The 19,182-nt window shown below is 42.6% G+C and overlaps 1 protein-coding gene and 1 non-coding gene across 2 annotated transcripts in view; both read right to left on the bottom strand.

Moving 5' to 3' along the window:
• LOC132835859 (riboflavin-binding protein-like) overlaps positions 1–19,182 on the bottom strand; it is a 54,781-nt gene that overhangs the window by 4,138 nt on the left and 31,461 nt on the right. Inside the window, exons 4-6 of the mRNA XM_060854955.1 lie at positions 12,167–12,254; positions 9,880–10,008; positions 7,163–7,274 (exon numbers count right to left, since the gene is read on the bottom strand). Coding sequence (XP_060710938.1) covers positions 7,163–7,274; positions 9,880–10,008; positions 12,167–12,254 — 329 coding nt within the window. The remainder of the gene's footprint in view (positions 1–7,162; positions 7,275–9,879; positions 10,009–12,166; positions 12,255–19,182) is intronic.
• On the bottom strand, positions 7,769–7,842 carry trnan-guu (transfer RNA asparagine (anticodon GUU)). Its single transcript has one exon. It is a non-coding gene; the product is annotated as a tRNA-Asn (tRNA).

Genomic DNA, 19,182 nt, shown 5'->3' with positions numbered 1-19,182 from the left:
TGAAGAAACTGCATGCTGTGCGCAGTGGTATTAGCTCAGAAATATAATTACAAGTGCTAAAGCAGTGAAGCTCCTTGTTACAATCTGAATGCTATGCTAATAATCAAGATTCAGTTATATCCAGTATAACAGCTGAAGAACTAGAATAGAAATTGGCACGGTGGCACAGTGGTTAGCACTGCTGCCTCACAGCGCCTGAAGACCCGGGTTCAATTCCCGACTCAGGCGACTGACTGTGTGGAGTTTGCACGTTCTCCCCGTGTCTGCGTGGGTTTCCTCCGGGTGCTCCGGTTTCCTCCCACAGTCCAAAGATGTGCGGGTCAGGTGAATTGGCCATGCTAAATTGCCCGTAGTGTTAGGTAAGGGGTAATGTAGGGGTATGGGTGGGTTTCGCTTCGGCGGGTCGGTGTGGACTTGTTGGGCCGAAGGGCCTGTTTCCACACTGTAAGTCTAATCTAATCTAGATAAACTCAGCAGGTCTGGCAGCATCTGTGCAGAGAAAGCAATTAATATTTTGAGTCCAGTGACTCTTCAGGAAGGTTCTGTTTTTTTGTTTATTTCAGATCTCCAGCACCTGTAATACTTTGTTCTATTGTATTGTTTAATCATATCAGAAGAAATGCATTAGCAAGCCTATAACTGTTTCTCAGTGACTGGTCAGTTGTCAGCTGTGGCTCTGTGCTAGCAGTTACTTTAGGTTGTCAGAATCAGACGGTCGTGTGTTCAAAGATTCGGAAGCAAAATTCGGGCCTGGCATTGTACTGAGGGAGAGCCGTACTGTCAGAGGTAGTGTTAATGTACTGACCTATCTGCCCTTTCAAGTAGGTGCAATAAATCACTTTAGACACTATTTCAACTTAGAGGAATGTGGTGTCTTGGCCACCACTTTTCCTTCAAACAACTTCACTAAAACAGATGATCTGGTCATTAGTTCATTGTTATTTTGGGGACCTTGTTATGCACAAATTGGTTGCTGTGTGACAACTGTTCATGTACTGTGAAGATTTTTACAATGTGCGGAGATCATGAATGGTGCTAGACAAATGCAAGCATTTCTTTCTGATCAAATGAGTAGCTGAGATTAAGACTTAGATCATTTCTTACTCTTGAAATCCTTCCATGGCCTTGTGCCTCCCTACCTATGCAACCTCCAGGCTCACAACTCTTTGCAATATCTGCATTCCATCCAATTTGAGTCTCTTGCACACATCCCAAATTCTAACTGATTCACCACTGATGGCTATGTCTTCAGCTGCAGTAGCTCTAAGCTCTGGAGATCATTCTCTCAAGTTTTCTATCTTTCTTACCTCCTTTAAAGTGCTGCTTCTCAAAATGTAACTCTACAACCAACCTTTTGATCATCTCCCTTAGTATCTCCTTATGAGGCACATAGTCAAATATGGATTGATAACACTTCCATGAAGTGCTTTGGGGCATTTTGCCACATGGCAGGGATTATATAAATTAAATTTGTATTGTTGGGATTTATCCCAAATTTAGGATTTATTATCTGATCTCAGTAGCAACAGTGATATTCCAGTTGGTGTTGCTGGAAAGGAAATGTAACCATGAGTCAAATTTCCAAACACTATCTAAGTGGTTTCGAAAGAAATACATGTACATGGATGGCCCATTTACCGTTGTGCTCACTGGTCAAGGTCACAGATGAACAGCAAACATTTGAGTGAGTTATTGGCTGATGCAGGACTCTAAGAAAGCATTCCTCAGTAAGGACTGGGATTGGGAGGCAAGTGAATCAGAGGGGAAATATATTAAAGTGTGAAACTCACTTTCAATGCAAAGCTAGATAACACAAGCAACAAAAAAATGCAAATTAGAAAGGGTTAGAGGAAGAGGGACGGAAGGAGGTTCATATGGAGAATAAACACCAATGTGAATCTGTTGAGTTGAGTCTTCTACATTGCGCATACATCAAAATTCATTGCTTTGTTTCTCATTCTAACTTGTTCTTTCTCAGGATCTCAAATCTCCTATTATTTTTTGTAGCTTGCTCTCCAAGCTTTAGACTTTAATATGCAAGCTTAATGTCATCCAGACACTATTTGACTGATATTGATTATTCAGCAGTGGTGCAACTTATAGGCCATCAAATACTTGCCCAATATAAAACAATAATTTAAAAGCTACACCTGACCCCCTTACCCAATCGGCCTCTATCTGGAGTCCAACGTTATAAAATTCTTAATGTATTGATTCTGATCCAATCTTTCTTTCTCCTCTCCTTGAACAAGAAAGTATTAATATTTGCAGTAGACTTAGGAATGTATAGGGCTGGGCTAGATGCCTGGAATCAAAATAGCTCACGGTTTTCTGTGATGCTTCCAATCACTTTTGGCATTTCCCTAAGTGCACTTGGTTCATCTGGTTTAAGATCCAGTCATTCAAGTGCAGCTAATGTATACCCCAAAAGTTCAAATTATCCCAACCCTGTATATTCTTGATTTTAGCTAGGTAGTAAAGGACCAGGAACTTGTATCTCTGCATTTTTCTTTCAATTCCTGCAATCAGCAGAACCCCTTTGGGTCAGTTTACTGTTTCCAACCTTGTTTTATTCTAAAACAGTGATCATCATATGCCTTCTTATCTTCTGAACATTGATCTTTGCAGCTTAATACTGTCAATTACTCGGTGTTGATAATTTGGATGAAGCGTACTTATCCATACTTGTTGGTTTGTTTGATTTTTCAGAATCCTCATGGCAAGCTGTTTGCTTCCCTTTGTCCCAGCCGATTGGCTGCAAACCAAATGTTAGGAAGAAAGAGCATGGACCTTTTAGGTGCCAATCAATGAATTGTTTGTGAAGTATAGTCACCGTTGTCATATAAGTAAACACAGAAATCAGTTCGTGCACAATCCACGATGGGTAAACGTGGCTAATTTATCCGATCATTGTAGTGGTGCTCAAGAAGGAATTCGTTGCCAGGATACCAGCAACACTTCCTTCTTCTTTCTGTGGGATCTTTTGTGGCTTACAAGCAGGTAAATGATGTAATGGCTTAACATGTTGCCATTTGGCAGCAATGCACATCTTTCTCAGTACTGCAATGATTTCTGACCCTCAATCATGTGCTCAAGTCCAGGAATGGGGTTCGATCCCAAATCTTTTCACCTCAAATGAGGAGAGTGCAACCAAACGGACCAAATAAATTAACGAGGAAAGAAAAGTATTTTCAATTTAACAAACACATTTTAGTAGATGAATTAAAGTGCATTCACAGTGTGGGACAATATTTGCTTGTGAACTTGTGCATGTGGCACATTACAAGATCACAGTCAGAGGAGGTTTACTAAGATGTTACCAGGAGAACTTTAGCTTTGAAGAACGATTAGATAGGCCTGAAGAAGGGTGACTGGACCTGAAGTGTGAACTGTAATTTCTCTCCACAGATGCTGCTAGATTTGATGAGTTTTTTTCCAGTATTTTCTGTTTTAGTTTCTGATTTCCAGCATCTGCAGTCCTTTTTTTAAAGGTGGGTCTGTATTATTTCCTTCAAAATGAAGAAAGCTGAAGGGAGATTTATTTGAAATATATAAAATTTTAAAAGGGACCGAGCAAGAGTGGATGGGAAGGATTTGTTTTCCTTAGCAGAGAGGACCACAACCAGGGCACACATTAAAAAAAACTGATTGAGAATGAGAGGGGTATTGAAAAATCTTTTGTTCCAAAGGGTTTTGAAATACTGCTTAAAATGGTGCTAAAAGCAGAAATCCTCATCACATTTGTAAAAAATACTTAGATTATGCCACACAGGTCTACACAATGAGAGCTGAAAGTAAGAACTGTGCTGGATTGCACTACTGCTAGCCAGCACAAACATAATGGAACAAATGGCTTCCCTCTAAGCTGTTTCTATGTTTCTAACCTGCTCTATTGGCTAAACTATCAAAATAGTCTGAACCCAATAAGTGACTCAAATGGTTCTGTTGCTCTCAGTACAGCTCTTGTGTTGGGTAGACTTATCGTTTGACAAAACACCGTAGTTGCCAAAAATGAGAAATAGCAGCAACAGACAAAGAGGTGCTACTTCGCAACCATGGCAACTCTTTAATAAAACAAATAACTATGGATGCTAAAGATCTGAAACAAAACCAGAAATTGCAGGAGAAATTCAGTTGGTCTGGCAGCAGCTTCAGCTCTGAAGAAGGGTCACTGGACTTGAACCATTAACCCTGCTTTCTCTCCATACTACCAGACTTGCTGAGCTTCCCCAGCAATTTCTGGTTTTGTTTCATGGAAATACTTTAGCAGTCTATAAATAATGCAACCAAAAAAGAAAATGCTGGAAAATCTCAGCAGGTCAGGCAGCATCTGTAAGGAGAGAAAAGGGCTGATATTACGAGTCTAACTGACCCCTTGTCAAAGCTAAAAAAATGGAGAGAAATAGGGAGGTATGTATACTAGGCTGAGAGAAGGTGAGTCATGGCTCCAGAAGCAAAATAAAGAGGTGATAATGACAGTGCATAGAGAGATTATAGGGAGATTAGGAGCTGTGAATGACCAGGGCTGAAGCCAGCGCTGTGTGACAAAATATGTGGGGGATGGGGAGGCAAAATGGAAAACAGAGAAAGGGAGAAGGGTAGCAAAGGGGGAAGAGGAGAGAAAAAGGTGATGAGAGAGTGGGGAGCGAGAGAAAGAGAGACAACCAAGAAATAAGAGGTAGAAAACAGTGAAAAAAAATTTAAAAAGATAAATAAAATAAATGAAATAAAATTATGGAGCAGAATGAAAACAGAGGGGTCGAGATGGGATAATCATCTGAAGTTGTTAAATTCAATGTTGAGACCGGCAGGCTGTAACGTGCCTAGTCAGAAGATGAGATGCTGTTCCCCCAGTTTGCGTTGAGCTTCACTGGAACATTGCAGCAGGCCAAGGACAGACATGTGGGTATGGGAGCAGGATCGTGTGTTGAAGTGGCAAGCCACGGGAAGGTCTGGGACCTGATTGCGTACAGACCGAAAGTGCTCAGCAAAGTGACCACCCAGTCGGCATTTTGCTTCTTCGATATAAAGGATACCACATTGGGAGCAACGAATGCAATAGACCAAATTTAAAGAGGTACAAGTGAAAAGCTGCTTAATTTGAAATGAGTGTTTGGGGCCTTGGATGGTGACCAAGAGGTAAAGGGGCAGGTGTTGCACCTTCTGCGATCGCATGGGAAGGTGCCATGTGTGATGGGAGAGGTGTTAGGTGTGATGGAGGAGTGGACTAGGTTGTCCCTGAGGGAACGATCTCTGTGGAATGCTGACTGGGGGAGGGAAGGGAAGATGTATTTAGTGGTAGCGTTGTGTTGGTGTTGGTGAAACTGGCGGAGGATTATTCTTTGTATGTGAAGGCTAGTGGGATGAAAGGTGAGAACAAGAGGGACCCTATCCTTGTTCTGGGAGGGGAGGGAGGGGGTGAGGGTCATGGCGCAGGAGATAGACTGCACGCTGTTGAGAGCTCTGTCAACAACTGTAGGTGGGAAGCCATGGTTGGAGAAGAAGGAGCACATATTAAGAGCACCACTTTGGAAAGTGACCTCATTGGAACAAATGCGGCAGATGCGAAGGAGCTGAAAGAAAGGGATAGAGACCTTACAGGACATAGGGTAAGAAGAGCTGTAGTCCAGATAGCTGTGGGAGCCAGTGAGGCTTGTAATGGATGTTAGTGGATAGTCTATTGCTGGAAATGGAGACAGAAAAGTCAAGAAAAGGAAGGCAAGTGTCAGAGATGGACCAGGTGAAGGTGATGGAGGGATGGAAACTGGAAGCAAAGTTTATGAATTTTTCCAGGTCAGGGCGAGAGCATGAAGCCGCAACGAAATAGTCATCGACGGTCAGTTAGACTCAAAGGGTCAGTTAGACTCGAAACGTCAGCTCTTTTCTCTCCTTACAGATGCTATCAGACCTGCTGAGATTTTCCAGCATTTTCTCTTGGTTTCAGATTCCAGCATCTGCAGTAATTTGCTTTTATAAATAATGCAAAGGCATTTCATGCTTGAGAAAATAGAGTCTTATGTCTGGTTACAAGATCAATGTAAATGACAGCGTAAAATGAGAAGCTAATGCTGAAATACAACTGAAAACAGTCAGATTATTTGCATGAAGGATAGGCTGTAATTGCTTCCTAAAGTATATTTCCTGCTTCAGCAGCCACCTTTCCTGTTTTTAAAATTCCGTCACTCTTGAGGTTTTAATGATTATAATCTGAGGAAGATTAAACTACTTGAGATACATTCTCCTTCTTCAAGAGCTGCTCTGGGCCTTGCCATCTGCGATACTCCACATCAAATCGATTAAGATGATATGTTCCCTGCATTATTTGGTGACGTTAAATGTAATGTGTCTTCACGAATCATTGACCTGAAGCAGCGGAAGGGGTGTTGGAGTCTCAAGCCTCTGGTGTCTCAGTTGAAAATGAGATCTGACAGAGCTTTCTAGGCAATTTTAAACCCACGCCTTACAATTCACAGGCATTTGAGTGAACAATGCAGACTTTTTAAAAAAATCACTTCTTATTTTCTAAGGATCTCCACCGCCCCCTCCACTCCCCCACTCGCCATTCTCAAGCCCCGAATATAGTTGCTTCTCCGTGATGAATGAACTGATAAGCTGCTTTAGCATAGCTGGAGGCAATTGAGTCCAACTTTGCCAGCCTGCCTTCTTCTTTGGGGGAACGCTGGCGCTTCTGCTCCAACTCTTACAAGCTTGGCTGTGGAGGGGGACTGCGATCATTGGTGGGAGTCCTGTCACTCTTGAGCTACTGTCGTAGCAAAACATTTTTCATCTGGGAGAAAATGAAAAGCAGGATTTCCACCTTGCTCTGCCTTCCAGAATCTGTTGCACTACCTTCCAAATGTGCCAAATCGCACTGAGGCACGTTCACTGCTTTGCAGGTCGTTTTTTTTTTGCATAGCAAGATCCCACAACCTTGCGGCACATGATTTGTTGCACCCTTCTCCCCGTTGAGGGAGGAACATTGGAACAACTCATCAGATGAGCCAATTGCTCTGAAATTCTATCAGATTACGAGGTGTGGGCCTCAACATTCTGATACTGCGGATCAAGCCAATAGGAGAGTAATATTATGTTAATTTTACCATCGTTTCAGTCTTTGTTGTTGGAGCTGCACTAGCAGCTGTAACCTCACCACTGTTCCTACCTTACTGAAAGGAATACAGTCCGAGGTGCAGATGCCCCAAGTACGATTTGACCTTTTCAAATCTGCATTCCAGTCCCGAACGCAGGTTTGATCATTCTCGCATGCTTTGTACCTGTCGAGGGAAAATGGAAGTGCTTGAGAACAGCCATAATCACCACCAGTACTCCCACTAAAAGGTGGTTTAGAAATGAATGAGTTTAACAGTATCTATTGTGCTGACTTGTTTTGGCATGTGACCCAGCAATCCTGCTTTAACAATTTTTTTTATTGAGTAAGCAATCATAAAACTACTTCACTGGTGAATGTTTTAGATTAGATTCCCTACAGTGTGGAAACAGGCCCTTTGGTCCAACAAGTCCACACCGTCCCTCTGAAGAGTAATCCACCCAGACCATTTCTCTCTGACTGATGCACTTCATACTACAGACAATTTAGCATGGCCAATTCACCTGACATGCACATCTTTGGACTGTGGGAGGAAACTGGATCACCCGGAGGAAACCCACGCTGACAGTCATCCAAGGCTGGAGTTGAACCCGGGTCCCTGGTGCTGTGAGGCAGCAGTGCTAACCACTGAGCCACCGTGCCACCCTAAAGCAATTGCTCCGTCCCTGAGTGGTCTTGAACCACTAACCTTTTGGTTAACAGCGGAAAGCGCTGACCAATTGCGCCACAGAGACTTCTCTCAGCTCAAGGTTCCTCCTTTCCCATCACTTCTATTGACATGGAACTGCATGAATCTATGTGTCTGGATTAGTGGTGCTGGAAAAGCACAGCAGTTCAGGCAGCATCCGAGGAGCAGTAAAATCGACGTTTCGGGCAAAAGCCCTTCATCAGGAGTACAGTAATGAATCTATGTGTGCCCAGACTTCCTTGTAGTTTGGCCAAATTGCTGTTCTTGGGCTGACAAAATATTTGGCTATGGGAAGAAGTCAAGCTCACCTGCAATGGGTGAATGGCACCACAAGCATCAAGATAAATGGCAAAAGACCAACAGTGGGGGGGGGCGCGGGGGGGTGGTGGTAGCATTGCACTGCTTGAATGGCTGAAAGGATAGTGGAAGCAGATTCAAGGGTAGATCGTTACTTGAAAAAAATTCAGATTAAAGGAAAAGCTTGTATGGATCTCCACCACCCCCTCCACTCCCCCACTCACTATTCTCAAGTCCCAAATGTACTGGGACTGGTTGAAGAACCTTTTCAATGAAATGACAGAGGCGCAGTGGCCAAATAGCTACTTTCTTCACCGTGCCTATGATTGTATAAAAAAAGCATAACCTGCACACAGCAGTAAATGTCAATACAAGCCAAGCAGGAATCATCATACATGACTATTTTCCCTTCTTCTGCAAGACTAGGTTACTGGTAATGCCCCACAGCCCGTTAGCCCTCAAGTTGAGATCAATGACTAAAGCATTTGTGGTTTCTGTTCATCTTGGTTTGGTTTCACAACAGTCATTTCATTCACCCACCAGTGTATAACGAGAGTGGCAGCAAGTGGGAGGGATAGCAGCAGTTCCCTTGGTGAGTTTCTCTTGTCTGATTTTTCTAGCTACCATTGCTGATAAAATAACCCAGGGACAGAGTTTTCCATCAGGTTATTACTATTTGAAAATGTTTGTGGAAACAGAAACTTGGTAGAATCCACTGCAAAATGTTATCTCTTGGCCTGGTTGCAAACTGAGAGTCCGCTGCATTTTCAGAACTGGGATAGAATCAGGAAATTAGTTCTGTCTCATCACTCTTCTGATATCTCACCAACTCTATCAAAGGAGTAGTGGAGTCTCAAGACCAAGAATATGTTCAACTTAGCCCCTGGCCTAGGTGGGTTTAATTGATCTTTGAGGGCGAGCATTGGGACAGTAAACTAATCTTGGCTTAAGGATGGCAAAAATCAGAAAATCATCCCTTTGGTAATCATCATCACTGGTCTTGCAGCAAATATGTCATTTGAAGGCCGGGTCAACACTTATACCATGAACAGAAGACTCCCCACTTTGGAACAACCTTCTGACACTTGACATTTAGATCACTTGAGCTGAAAGGTGAGCAATGTTATGGAGAGAAGTGGAATCTTCCTAAATGTAATCCAGTGATATATGTTTGTAATTGGTAAGTAGATAGAAGATAGAGAGAGAGGATAATGGGTTCATTCTCAGTCATGTGCATTCCTTATTTCCTCATCCCATATTGCTTGTCATGCTTTCTGTTTCCCAAGCTCTGAAATTCCCTCACCAAGTCTCCTCACTACTCTTTCATCCTTTGAGACAGTACTTAAAAACTATATGATTGCCCAATTTGTCCTAATATACCTTTGTAATTACAATGCTGTTCCTTCACTGGCGTTGATCTTTGAACTTTCTCTCTAGCAATACTGCTTAGTGCACTTTCACCACATTGACTGCAGCGATTCAAGGTGGAAGCTTATCATCATGTTCACAAGGGGCATTTAAAAATGAGCTTCCATCTTGACAACAACACTTACATCTCATTAATTTAAAGAAAAAAAATTTGTTTGATGACATTCTTGTGAAGTACCTAGAGATGTTTTGCTTTGTGTTGATTCTTACAGGTAACAAAGATGAAGGATTCTGTCTAAACGCAGATGCTTGAGTGAAAGGATGTTGTGATTCACCATACGACTTGTGTTTGTGCCCAGTATACTCAAATATGAATTGTTCAGTCCTTAAGTAGCTGGAGGAGCATTATTGTACTTACCATTGGTCACAAAAGCCCTGACAGAGAGGTACATTCAGAAGAGAATTGGAATGCCTTGGGCTTGCCCAAATTGTAACATCTGGGGAGCAGCGATAGAAACATGACAACTGGTTGAAGAATTGCTCGCACCTAGAGAGAAAAGAAATTTATTAATGTACTGTAGCATTGCTTTCCTTTATATGAGTAAAACCTTGAGGCATAGAATACCCAATCATTTTTCTTTTTCCTCCCTTTGGTTCTGCTGGCAAGAGCAATTTTCCATATGCCCCAATGCAGTCCATGTTCAGCCATGCAGTTACAGCAGGAGTCATTGAAATCATGGCTGATTTATCTCTTTTATAGCTCAGGGCACTGTGGTTATTTGAAGTGCTGTCATCATCAATTTCTGCTGTAACTAAGAGTACTTATTGGAACTCAGACAAGGCAATCAAACTTGGGACCTTCTAGTTTGTATAAATAGCTTTGGTTCAGACTATTCATTGGGCGTGGCTCCTCACTTTCTTTGTGTAAACCATGGAGTTGCCAGGAGTTATTCTTTACCTAAATGTAATTTGAATGATATCATGAATTCCTGTCACACCGCACAGGTGTTGGTAAGCTTGTTGTCAAATGGTGCCATGTGTCCCCATGGAGAAAATGGGAGTTAGTTTCTGGAATGAATTGATACTGTCACTGAAAAATGCATCTGCAACAGGCAGATTGCTTTTATCCTCTTGCGTTTCCCATATCACGAAAGGCTGACCCTATCTAGCAGCTGTGACCTTTAGGGCTCGAGCAGTGCCACCTGTAGTGGTGCTACTGAGCTATTCTTGATGACAGACATTCAAGTCCCTGTCCTGTTGTCACCCTCTGTAGTTCCTCCAAGTGCTGTTCAACTTGGAGGATTATTGATTCGTCACTCAAGGAGGTTCAGTAGGTGATAATTGGCAGGAGGTTTCCTTGTCCATGTTAAACTTGAAGCTATGAGACTTCATGTTTTCTGGAATCGATGTCAAGAATTGGCAGGGCAAGTCACACCGAAAAAGTACATAACGGACTGCCAGCTCTGCTTGGTCTGTTTTGACAGTGTGACAAGAAGTACTAGGGGTAGTGATGGTGATATCTGGGCCATTGAGAATAGAGTACTTTTCTGTGAGAATGACTTTCAGCCTGTTGTTTGACTAGTCTTTGTGACAGTTCTCTTAAATTCTGGCACAAAACCATAGATGCAACTGAGAGGACTTTGCAGCGTTGACAGGGCTAGGTTTGCCATTGTTATTTTTGCTCCTTTGATTGATGCCAAATGGTATGTCTAGTTTCTTTCCTTTCTTCAGCCTTTGTAGCAATTTGATACAATTGAGTAGTGTGGTAGCCCATTTCAGTGGGGAGTTAAGAGTCAACCACATTTCTATGGCTCTAGAGTCACATATAGGCTAAGCCAATTAAGGATGACAGATTTCCTTCCTTCAAATGGGCCTTAATGAACCAGGTACTTTTTTAAAAAATGATATTTGACAGTGGTTATGAGGTCACCATCAGGCCAGTATTTAATTCCAGATTTTGTCAATTCAGACTTCATCATCTGCTACGTTGGGATTCAAACCCATGTCCCCAGAACATGCCTGGAGTTCTAGATTATCAGTTCTGTGGCATGATCACTGCACTACTGCTGCCCATAATCATAATAAAAAGCTTAAAGTGAAAAAAAACTATCTAACTTTTTCTTTATCAAGGGAATATTGCTGTTCTGTTAATTGCTTCTCTATTGACTATATATATATATATATATATATATATTCCCTTGGAAACAGGCCCTTCGGCCCAACCAGTCCACACCGACCCTCCGAACAGTAACCCACCCAGACCCATTTCCCTCTGACTAATACACCTAGCACAATGGGCAATTTAGCGTGGTCAATTCACCCGACTTGCACATCTTTGGACTGTGGGAGGAAACCAGAGCACCCGGAGGAAACCCACACAGACACAGGGAGAATGTGCAAACTCCACACAGACATCCCGAGGCTGGAATCAAAGCTGGGACCCTGGTGCTGTGAGGCAGCAGTGCTAACCACTGAGCCACCGTCCTAATTTGCTCGTTTAGTTTAGCCAGTCTTCTCAATTGCTCCTATTTAAATTTAAAATATTAGTCTTGGACCTGCTCTTCTCTCTGTCTCAAAAGGCTCCATTCTCCAATTAATTATTCTTTCCTTTGGTCAACACATATCAGTACATATCCACTTCATGCGACTACTGAAAACAGCCTATGAAGAAAAGTGATTTTTTAAATATCAAATGTTGTACTAACTTTGTGCTCAAGCGTCCACATTGGTTCCAGGACACAGCCTCTGGTGAAGTATTCACTTTATCCTTTATGTTCGCTGTGCAGCAAGCATCTGTAATTCAAGGAAATAGAATGTGTTGCATCCAATCGCTTAAAATTTAAAAGAATAACAGTTTGATTTAAATAACTAAAACCTTCCAGGATTGATTCATTGGCCACATTAGCAATTCGTGACATAGGTCTACAGCTAGTGAGAACTCTCAATTTGGCAACTATCAACATTCCTTACACTTCTATACCTCCAGTCCCAGCAGAATGAGCAACCTTATAACTTGGGGTAGTGTTTAAACTTCTGCGACTGTTGTTTTGAAGAAGGAACACCAGTACAGGACTGAAATTAGCTTACAGAGTCAGGCCATCCTGATTAAACCAGGACAGTTGAGAGGGATACTACTAGAATGTGTACACTGCTGCTGAAATACACAGTCATTTGCTGTGAACTCAGTTAACATTGCTCTAGTTCCCCTACCTTTCAGCCATGTCCTCTCTCCATTATTATTTTTAATTATAGTAATCACTAATGCAACCAGTAAAATGTCTGTACTTCCCCTTTCAGACTTTTCTGCTCCTGTCTCCTGCTATATTTTCTGTTTGTAGTTGAGCCATTGTATTTTTTTTTAAAACAACCTTCTGCATTTTCAATAACCAAGCAATGTCAACATTTTAAGGTGGTTATTTCTTCCTTGGGAGCAAGGGGTCAGTGTCCAAATTATTAAAGTTAAGATAGAGCACTCCTCTTCTCCATTTTTGCACCCAATGTTAGCATTATGCATTCAAGTTGAAGAGCAGCTTATGTTCACTTTCAGAGTTAAGATTGTTGTACTTTACCCCAAAGTGTACCTCATTACATTGTCAGACTATTTCTTAGGTATGCATCAGTGCGACATTAGTGTCTGATGACATTTGGCATTGAGATCCTGAAAAAAAAACTCCACACAGGCCGGTATACTGTCACCAAGTCACCCTTTATTTACCCGTGCACAGTACATGGACTCTGACCAGCCAGCTCAGAGCCAGTCCCTAGAAGGAGCAGAATCTCTCAGACTCCTGTCAGCCAGGGCTCCCTGACTGGGGTTCTTAACCCGGGCCACTCAGGGTTCTCGCACTCAATGAGATCCACCTGGCCCTCGTTCCAATACTAAAGATCACTTCTGAAAATATAGTTGCAAAAGAAATTATGATTTATTTCAGTAGATTTTGTCAACTTGCCTTGTTATCTTTCCTCCAGAGTTGAATCCCTGATGGTTACGCAGGCAATTGGTTTTAACTGGGGACTGAATACCTCCTCTAAACAGGGTGGGGGCAATAAGCCACCCTTGCACCATTTAATATTCCTGGTCAAATGCTTACAGGATGAGGAGAACAGCAAGTTTGAATGTGATGCCTTGTGTGGTTGAATAGCTTGCTGATAATTATTTAGCTTTACATACAAAAAAGATGACAGCTTGGACATCGTACTGGGAGAATTTATTATTATTTGACAAAATGTGCTGCCTCATGAGGAGGGGTGAAAAGTCAAAGAGGTGGGCAAAATAGATGCAAGTCACCCTGCAGGCAGGATGCCAGTGAACAATAAAGCATCCGAAACCCACACTCATCTCAAAGTTGCATGACCTTGAATGCTAATGTGTTTACGCAATGGAGGCAGAATGCCATATAATCTACTGTTTAACAAAAGTCCCTTTTAGTCTCTGACATCCATGACCTAAGGGTCTGCAGTTTTCCTTTTACCAATCCTTTTGAACAACTGTTTGTACACATATCGGGTTATGCCTCACAGCTAGTATGCAATATATGTGAAGGAGGCATACTTGTGGTCTCATCACTGTGACCCAATGTTAGAAAAGTTCTTAGTCTCCACCTTACTAGGGCTGCTTGTAGCATGACATGCTGAGGGCAGTGTGCTGCCCTTTATAACCATATGTCACAGTCCTCGCCCACGCGTGGTCCACACTGGTGATGGAAATATATGCAAATAATAAGAGCTCTCAAGATAATTTATTAAATCTTTCAGTACTATATGAGTACCGTTCTTATGTTAGCATTAGTACTACCTCATCAGGTACAAATAGCCTGCTGAAGACTTAAAGCCCGTCACTACATCCGCAGCAGATTGTGAGGACGGAACTGCAGTTATGGAGAAACAGCTCCCAGATATCACATTCACTCACTCTGTTCTTTCATTGCTTGTGCACAGTATGGGAGCATTTGGTGATTTCCCTGGGGAGCTGGACAAATGCACCAAAATTAGCTGCACTATCTTTGGACACATGCGGTGTCATTCATTATTGAACACAAGCCCAAGTCCCAGAGCTGCAAAAACATTTGTCCCTGCTGAAGTTCCAGTTTTGTACCATGGAGAACTGTTTGATTCCTTTACTGCATACACAAGGAAGGTGACCATCAGCCAGCCAAGGATTTGGCAGTTCAGGTTTTTGTTTTGCAGAAGCTGAGGAAAATAGCTGAGTGATGTGAATAGAAAGACTGTAGCACATGCTGCTTTGATTAACCGAGGGAGGCCTTCAGCGATTTTGCATGATGAAATCTGCTGTGACAGGCAGTGTGCTGGGAGAGAAACAGGAGCCTACTTTCCTTTTCAGTGACAGCGCCAGCCACTCAGTCATAGAGATGACAATATTCATAGTCCAATCCACATGATCAAACTTCTCATCCTATGACACTGGGGATCAGATCAAATCTTTGAAGTGGTGAGTCTTTATGAACCGATCAAGGGAGAATGTTGAACAAAGTGCCGCCTAACCAGAAACGGACACTTCTGTTCTGAGAGAATGTCCAGGATAATTAAATGCATACTCTGGAATTTGCCACCTCTCCTGCCTGATTTCTATTCACTGTAATGGGCAGAAACTCATTGAGATGTTTGCAGTGATTTAAAAGAAACTAACATTTATAAGACGCTCGGATAATTACCTGAATAGGAAAAGTTTGGAGGGATATGTGTCAGGAGCAGGCAGGTGGGACTAGTTTAGTTTTGGATTATGTTCAGCATGGACTAGGTGGACTGAAGGATCTGTTTCTGTGCTATATGACTAGGACTTTATGGCATGGTAGATCAGTAGTAATTGTTTGCTTTAATGGAGAAGTGCACAACGTGGTAACTAAACCTTACAATTAGAGTTTCAGACTGGCATTAGTATGCCCTTCTAAACATACATGGTAGTGGAAACTGGCAATACTCTCACTCAGAAAGCAGTTTGGAAAGTTGGAGGTTAGTTGGAAAATTTCACACTGGGATTGATAGATTTTTGTTAGTCAAATGTATTAAAGGGTTACAGATCTATGGTAGTAAATGGAGTTAATATATTGATTAATCATGATCTAATTGAATAGTGAGGCTTGAGGGGGCTGAATGGTCTCTTCCTGTAACTACATAATGATAGAAACTTTTGAGTCCAACCTTTAGTAATTAATACAAAAATTACTGTCAATGCCCATAGTCATGGAATTTGGATGTAGGTTTACTCACTGAGCTGGAGGGTTCATTTTCAGACGTTTCGTCACCATACTATGCAACATCTTCAGTGGGCCTCTGGACGAAGCTTCATCTGATGACGAAACATCTGACAATGCACCTTCCAGCTCAGCGAGCAAACTTACATCCAGAACCTCAACCTGACCTACAAATCTTCTCAAAACTCGCTATTTCTGTGTCCTCTTGACTGATAGGTTAATACAGAATATTCGCCCACAACTCAGTAGTTTAGTAAGGTATTTCCTCTTCCAGCTCCCAAATGCATGTGTGTTCAGGAAGCAAGAGTGTCACTCAACTGGTGACCTGAAGCTGGAAATCCTGGCTCACTTTTCTGTCCCTAAATTAGCAACTTGGAGATCAACTACTGTGAGGTACAGATTTCTAAACATTTATCTGCTGAATGCAAGGATTATAAAGCAATTGGGATTTCAAAGAGTTATGAAACTGGAAGAAAATGAGTAATTCTCATGTACCCCAAAACAACTACATATCTTCAATGTATTTCACTGCCAGAAGCTGATGATTGCACCGACTATAAACATTTTCATTAATGCCTTGTGCAGTCTCTCATCACTAGCAGTCACAGCAAGTGCATTTTTTCACTCCAAACCTTTACCTTTCTTCTCTCCTGACATGTTATCCAGGCTAAAGTTTACGTGTGTGCCAACATCACCAAAAACAGGTCACCTTGATCAAATGTATTGCTGTTTGTGGGATCTTGTGGTGTGCAAATGGGCTGTGGAGTTTCCTACATTATAATGATTGATGCCAACTAAAGTACTTGACTGTAAAATTGCTTTGGGGGCCTCCTGTGGTTATCTACACACGCCAATTAGATCTGATGGGGAGTGTTTAGTTGATCTGCGATATTATGATTACACCCAAAATCTTGACTTCTCCATCTCCTCATGCTGCTTCACTTGTTGTGTTTTTCCAGCCTTTTGCTGGTCTACCTTGGATTCCAGCATCTGCAGACTTTTTTTTGTCTCTAACCAATATTATGCCACTAGCATTGCCAATTCTCTGACACTACAATACCCCAATGGGCACTCTATATGTGAGCACAGACTGAGTGTTGGCTGGTTCTTCAATCTTGGGAGGTCTTACAATCAAACCTGATCCCATTTCACAGAGATACTAATGAAGGGTAGGCTGTTTTTGACTGGTATTGTTCAAGTATAAGATCATTGGCTGATATTCTCCTAACTCTTCTTCTCCCCCACCTCCTCAAAAGTCTGCCCAGATCAATGGTGTCACATCCACCCTGATCAGGCTGGATTAGTGCGTTAAGTGTAAATTGGCAAGCCGAGCTTGGTCTGTGTGGATCAGCCCACTCTTAACAGGTTAGTTCCATAGTGAGTTGTCATTAACAGCCACTATGAGAAATAAGCTAATTGGAAACCCTGTTCCATTGGCAACGTGACCATGTCTTGCAAAGGTCTCTGGTCAGATGATCATAACATGGAGTTTTTTTGTTCCAAGCAAAAGTGAGGACTGCAGATGCTGGAAACCAGAGTTTAGATCAGAGTGGTGCTGAAAAAGCACAGCAGGTCAGGCGGCAGCCGAGGAGCAGAGAAATTGATGTTTCAGGCAAAAGCCCTTCATCCCCTGTTTTTTTGTTCCAGTCAATTGGGGTTGCTGCGTGTCTCTCATTCTTACCTGCTGTTGTTAACAGCCGATGTCATGTGCCAGAGTTTTGGATAATCTCTCTCAGTTCAGCCTAAATGAGTTTTATCTTTTCCAGATTGGACTGCAAAATTCTTTGTCTGTACTCAGTTCTCAAGAATTTCAAATTGGTCGCCTTTTCCCTCCATTCAAGATCAGTAGCATACAGTTGATGCTACAAAGGCAGATCTGAGAGTCCGTATAGTGTGGAAGCATGCCATTTGGCCCATTGAGTCCACACCAACCCTCCAAACAGCATCCCACCAACCCATCCCCTACCCTATTCCTGTAACCCTGCATTTCCTTTGGCTAATCCACCTCACCTGCACATCCCTGGACACAATGGGCAATTTCCCATGGCCAATCCACCTGACCTACATACCTTGCGCTGTGGGAGGAAACCAGAGCACCCAGAGGAAATCTATGCATACATGGGGAGAACTTGCAAACTCCACATAGACAGTCACCTGAGGGTAGAATCGAACCCAAGTCCCTAGCGACTGTGAAGCAGTAGTACTAACTACTGAGCCACTTCCCATAGATGATCTGGATTCTTGCCTATATTTCAGCTCAGTAATCTTGCAGTTTTCGCTGCTGCAAAGGAATAGCTGACAAAACTTGCTTGGGAGAACAGTAGTTTTCAACTGATGTGTCACAGCACTTGAAAAGCCAAGAACATTGCCTTGAAATTTTCAGGAAGCAGCACTGTTTTACCTGAGACTGCATCTGTGCAGTCTCACTCCCACTTCAACTCCCCTCTCCTCTGGAGCCTTGGTGTCTATTATTGAAGGCATTATCTGCTGACACCAGGCACCCTTACCAATTAGGCATGCACAAGCTTCCACAGCGCTGCATGCATAACTTCCAACACCACATACGGGTGCCGATTTGGCAATGTGCATTAGCTTCAAGTCAACTGAGAAAGCTGTGCGCTATGTGGAATTGTGTGTGTCATTGAAGTATGCCTTGACACTGCAAAGGTTGGAAACCATTGATGTAGATTATGCAGAAGTCCTGTCAAAATAAGTATCCTTCAGGTATGGCTATGTTATGGCAAAAGGATCAACAAGTTCAAATTTTTACAGACTTGTTATCTACCAGCATCTTCCCTGCCCTCAGGGCCCCTAACATACATTACAGCCAAGTAGATACTTTTGAAATGTAGTCAATCTCTCTCACACTGTTGGGAACGTGGCAGCCAGTTTATACAAAGAAAACTCCTCCAAATTTCCACTACCTACAATCAGACCCCACCAGCAGAGATATATTTTCTTCCCCACCTTGGTCTGCATTCTGCAGAGACCATTCCCTCTGTCATTCCCTCGTTAAGTCCACGCCCCCCCCCCCCCCCCAATCAACCCATCCACTACACCCGACATCTTCCCTTGCTACCACAAGAGGTGTAAAACTTCTGTTCACACCTCCAAAGGATCTTTTCACATCCGACAGAGATTTTCCTGCACATCCCCCTGTCTCATTCTACTCTGTCTGTTGCTCTTGACGTTGTCTCCTCTGCATCAGGTAGACAGGACACAACTCGCGGAGCATTTCAGGGAACATCTCCAGGAGATACGAACCAAACAACGCCACTGCCCTGTAGCCATTCACTTCAACTCCCCATCCCACTTCCCCAAGGACATACAAGTCCTGGGCCTCCTCCACTGCTGAATCCAAGCCGCCTGACAATTGGAGGAAGAACACCTCATCTTCAGCCTCAGGACACTTCAACCACATGGCATCAACATCGACTACACTGATTTCCAAATCACTCCTCTTCCAATCTCATCCCAGCTCCAACCCTCCTACTTGGCAATGCCTTCTT

The sequence above is a fragment of the Hemiscyllium ocellatum genome, chromosome 45 (assembly GCF_020745735.1).
Source record: "Hemiscyllium ocellatum isolate sHemOce1 chromosome 45, sHemOce1.pat.X.cur, whole genome shotgun sequence".
NCBI lineage: Eukaryota > Metazoa > Chordata > Chondrichthyes > Orectolobiformes > Hemiscylliidae > Hemiscyllium > Hemiscyllium ocellatum.
Note: the sequence above shows the minus strand (reverse complement) of the source record. Positions and strands in the feature narration are given on the sequence as shown.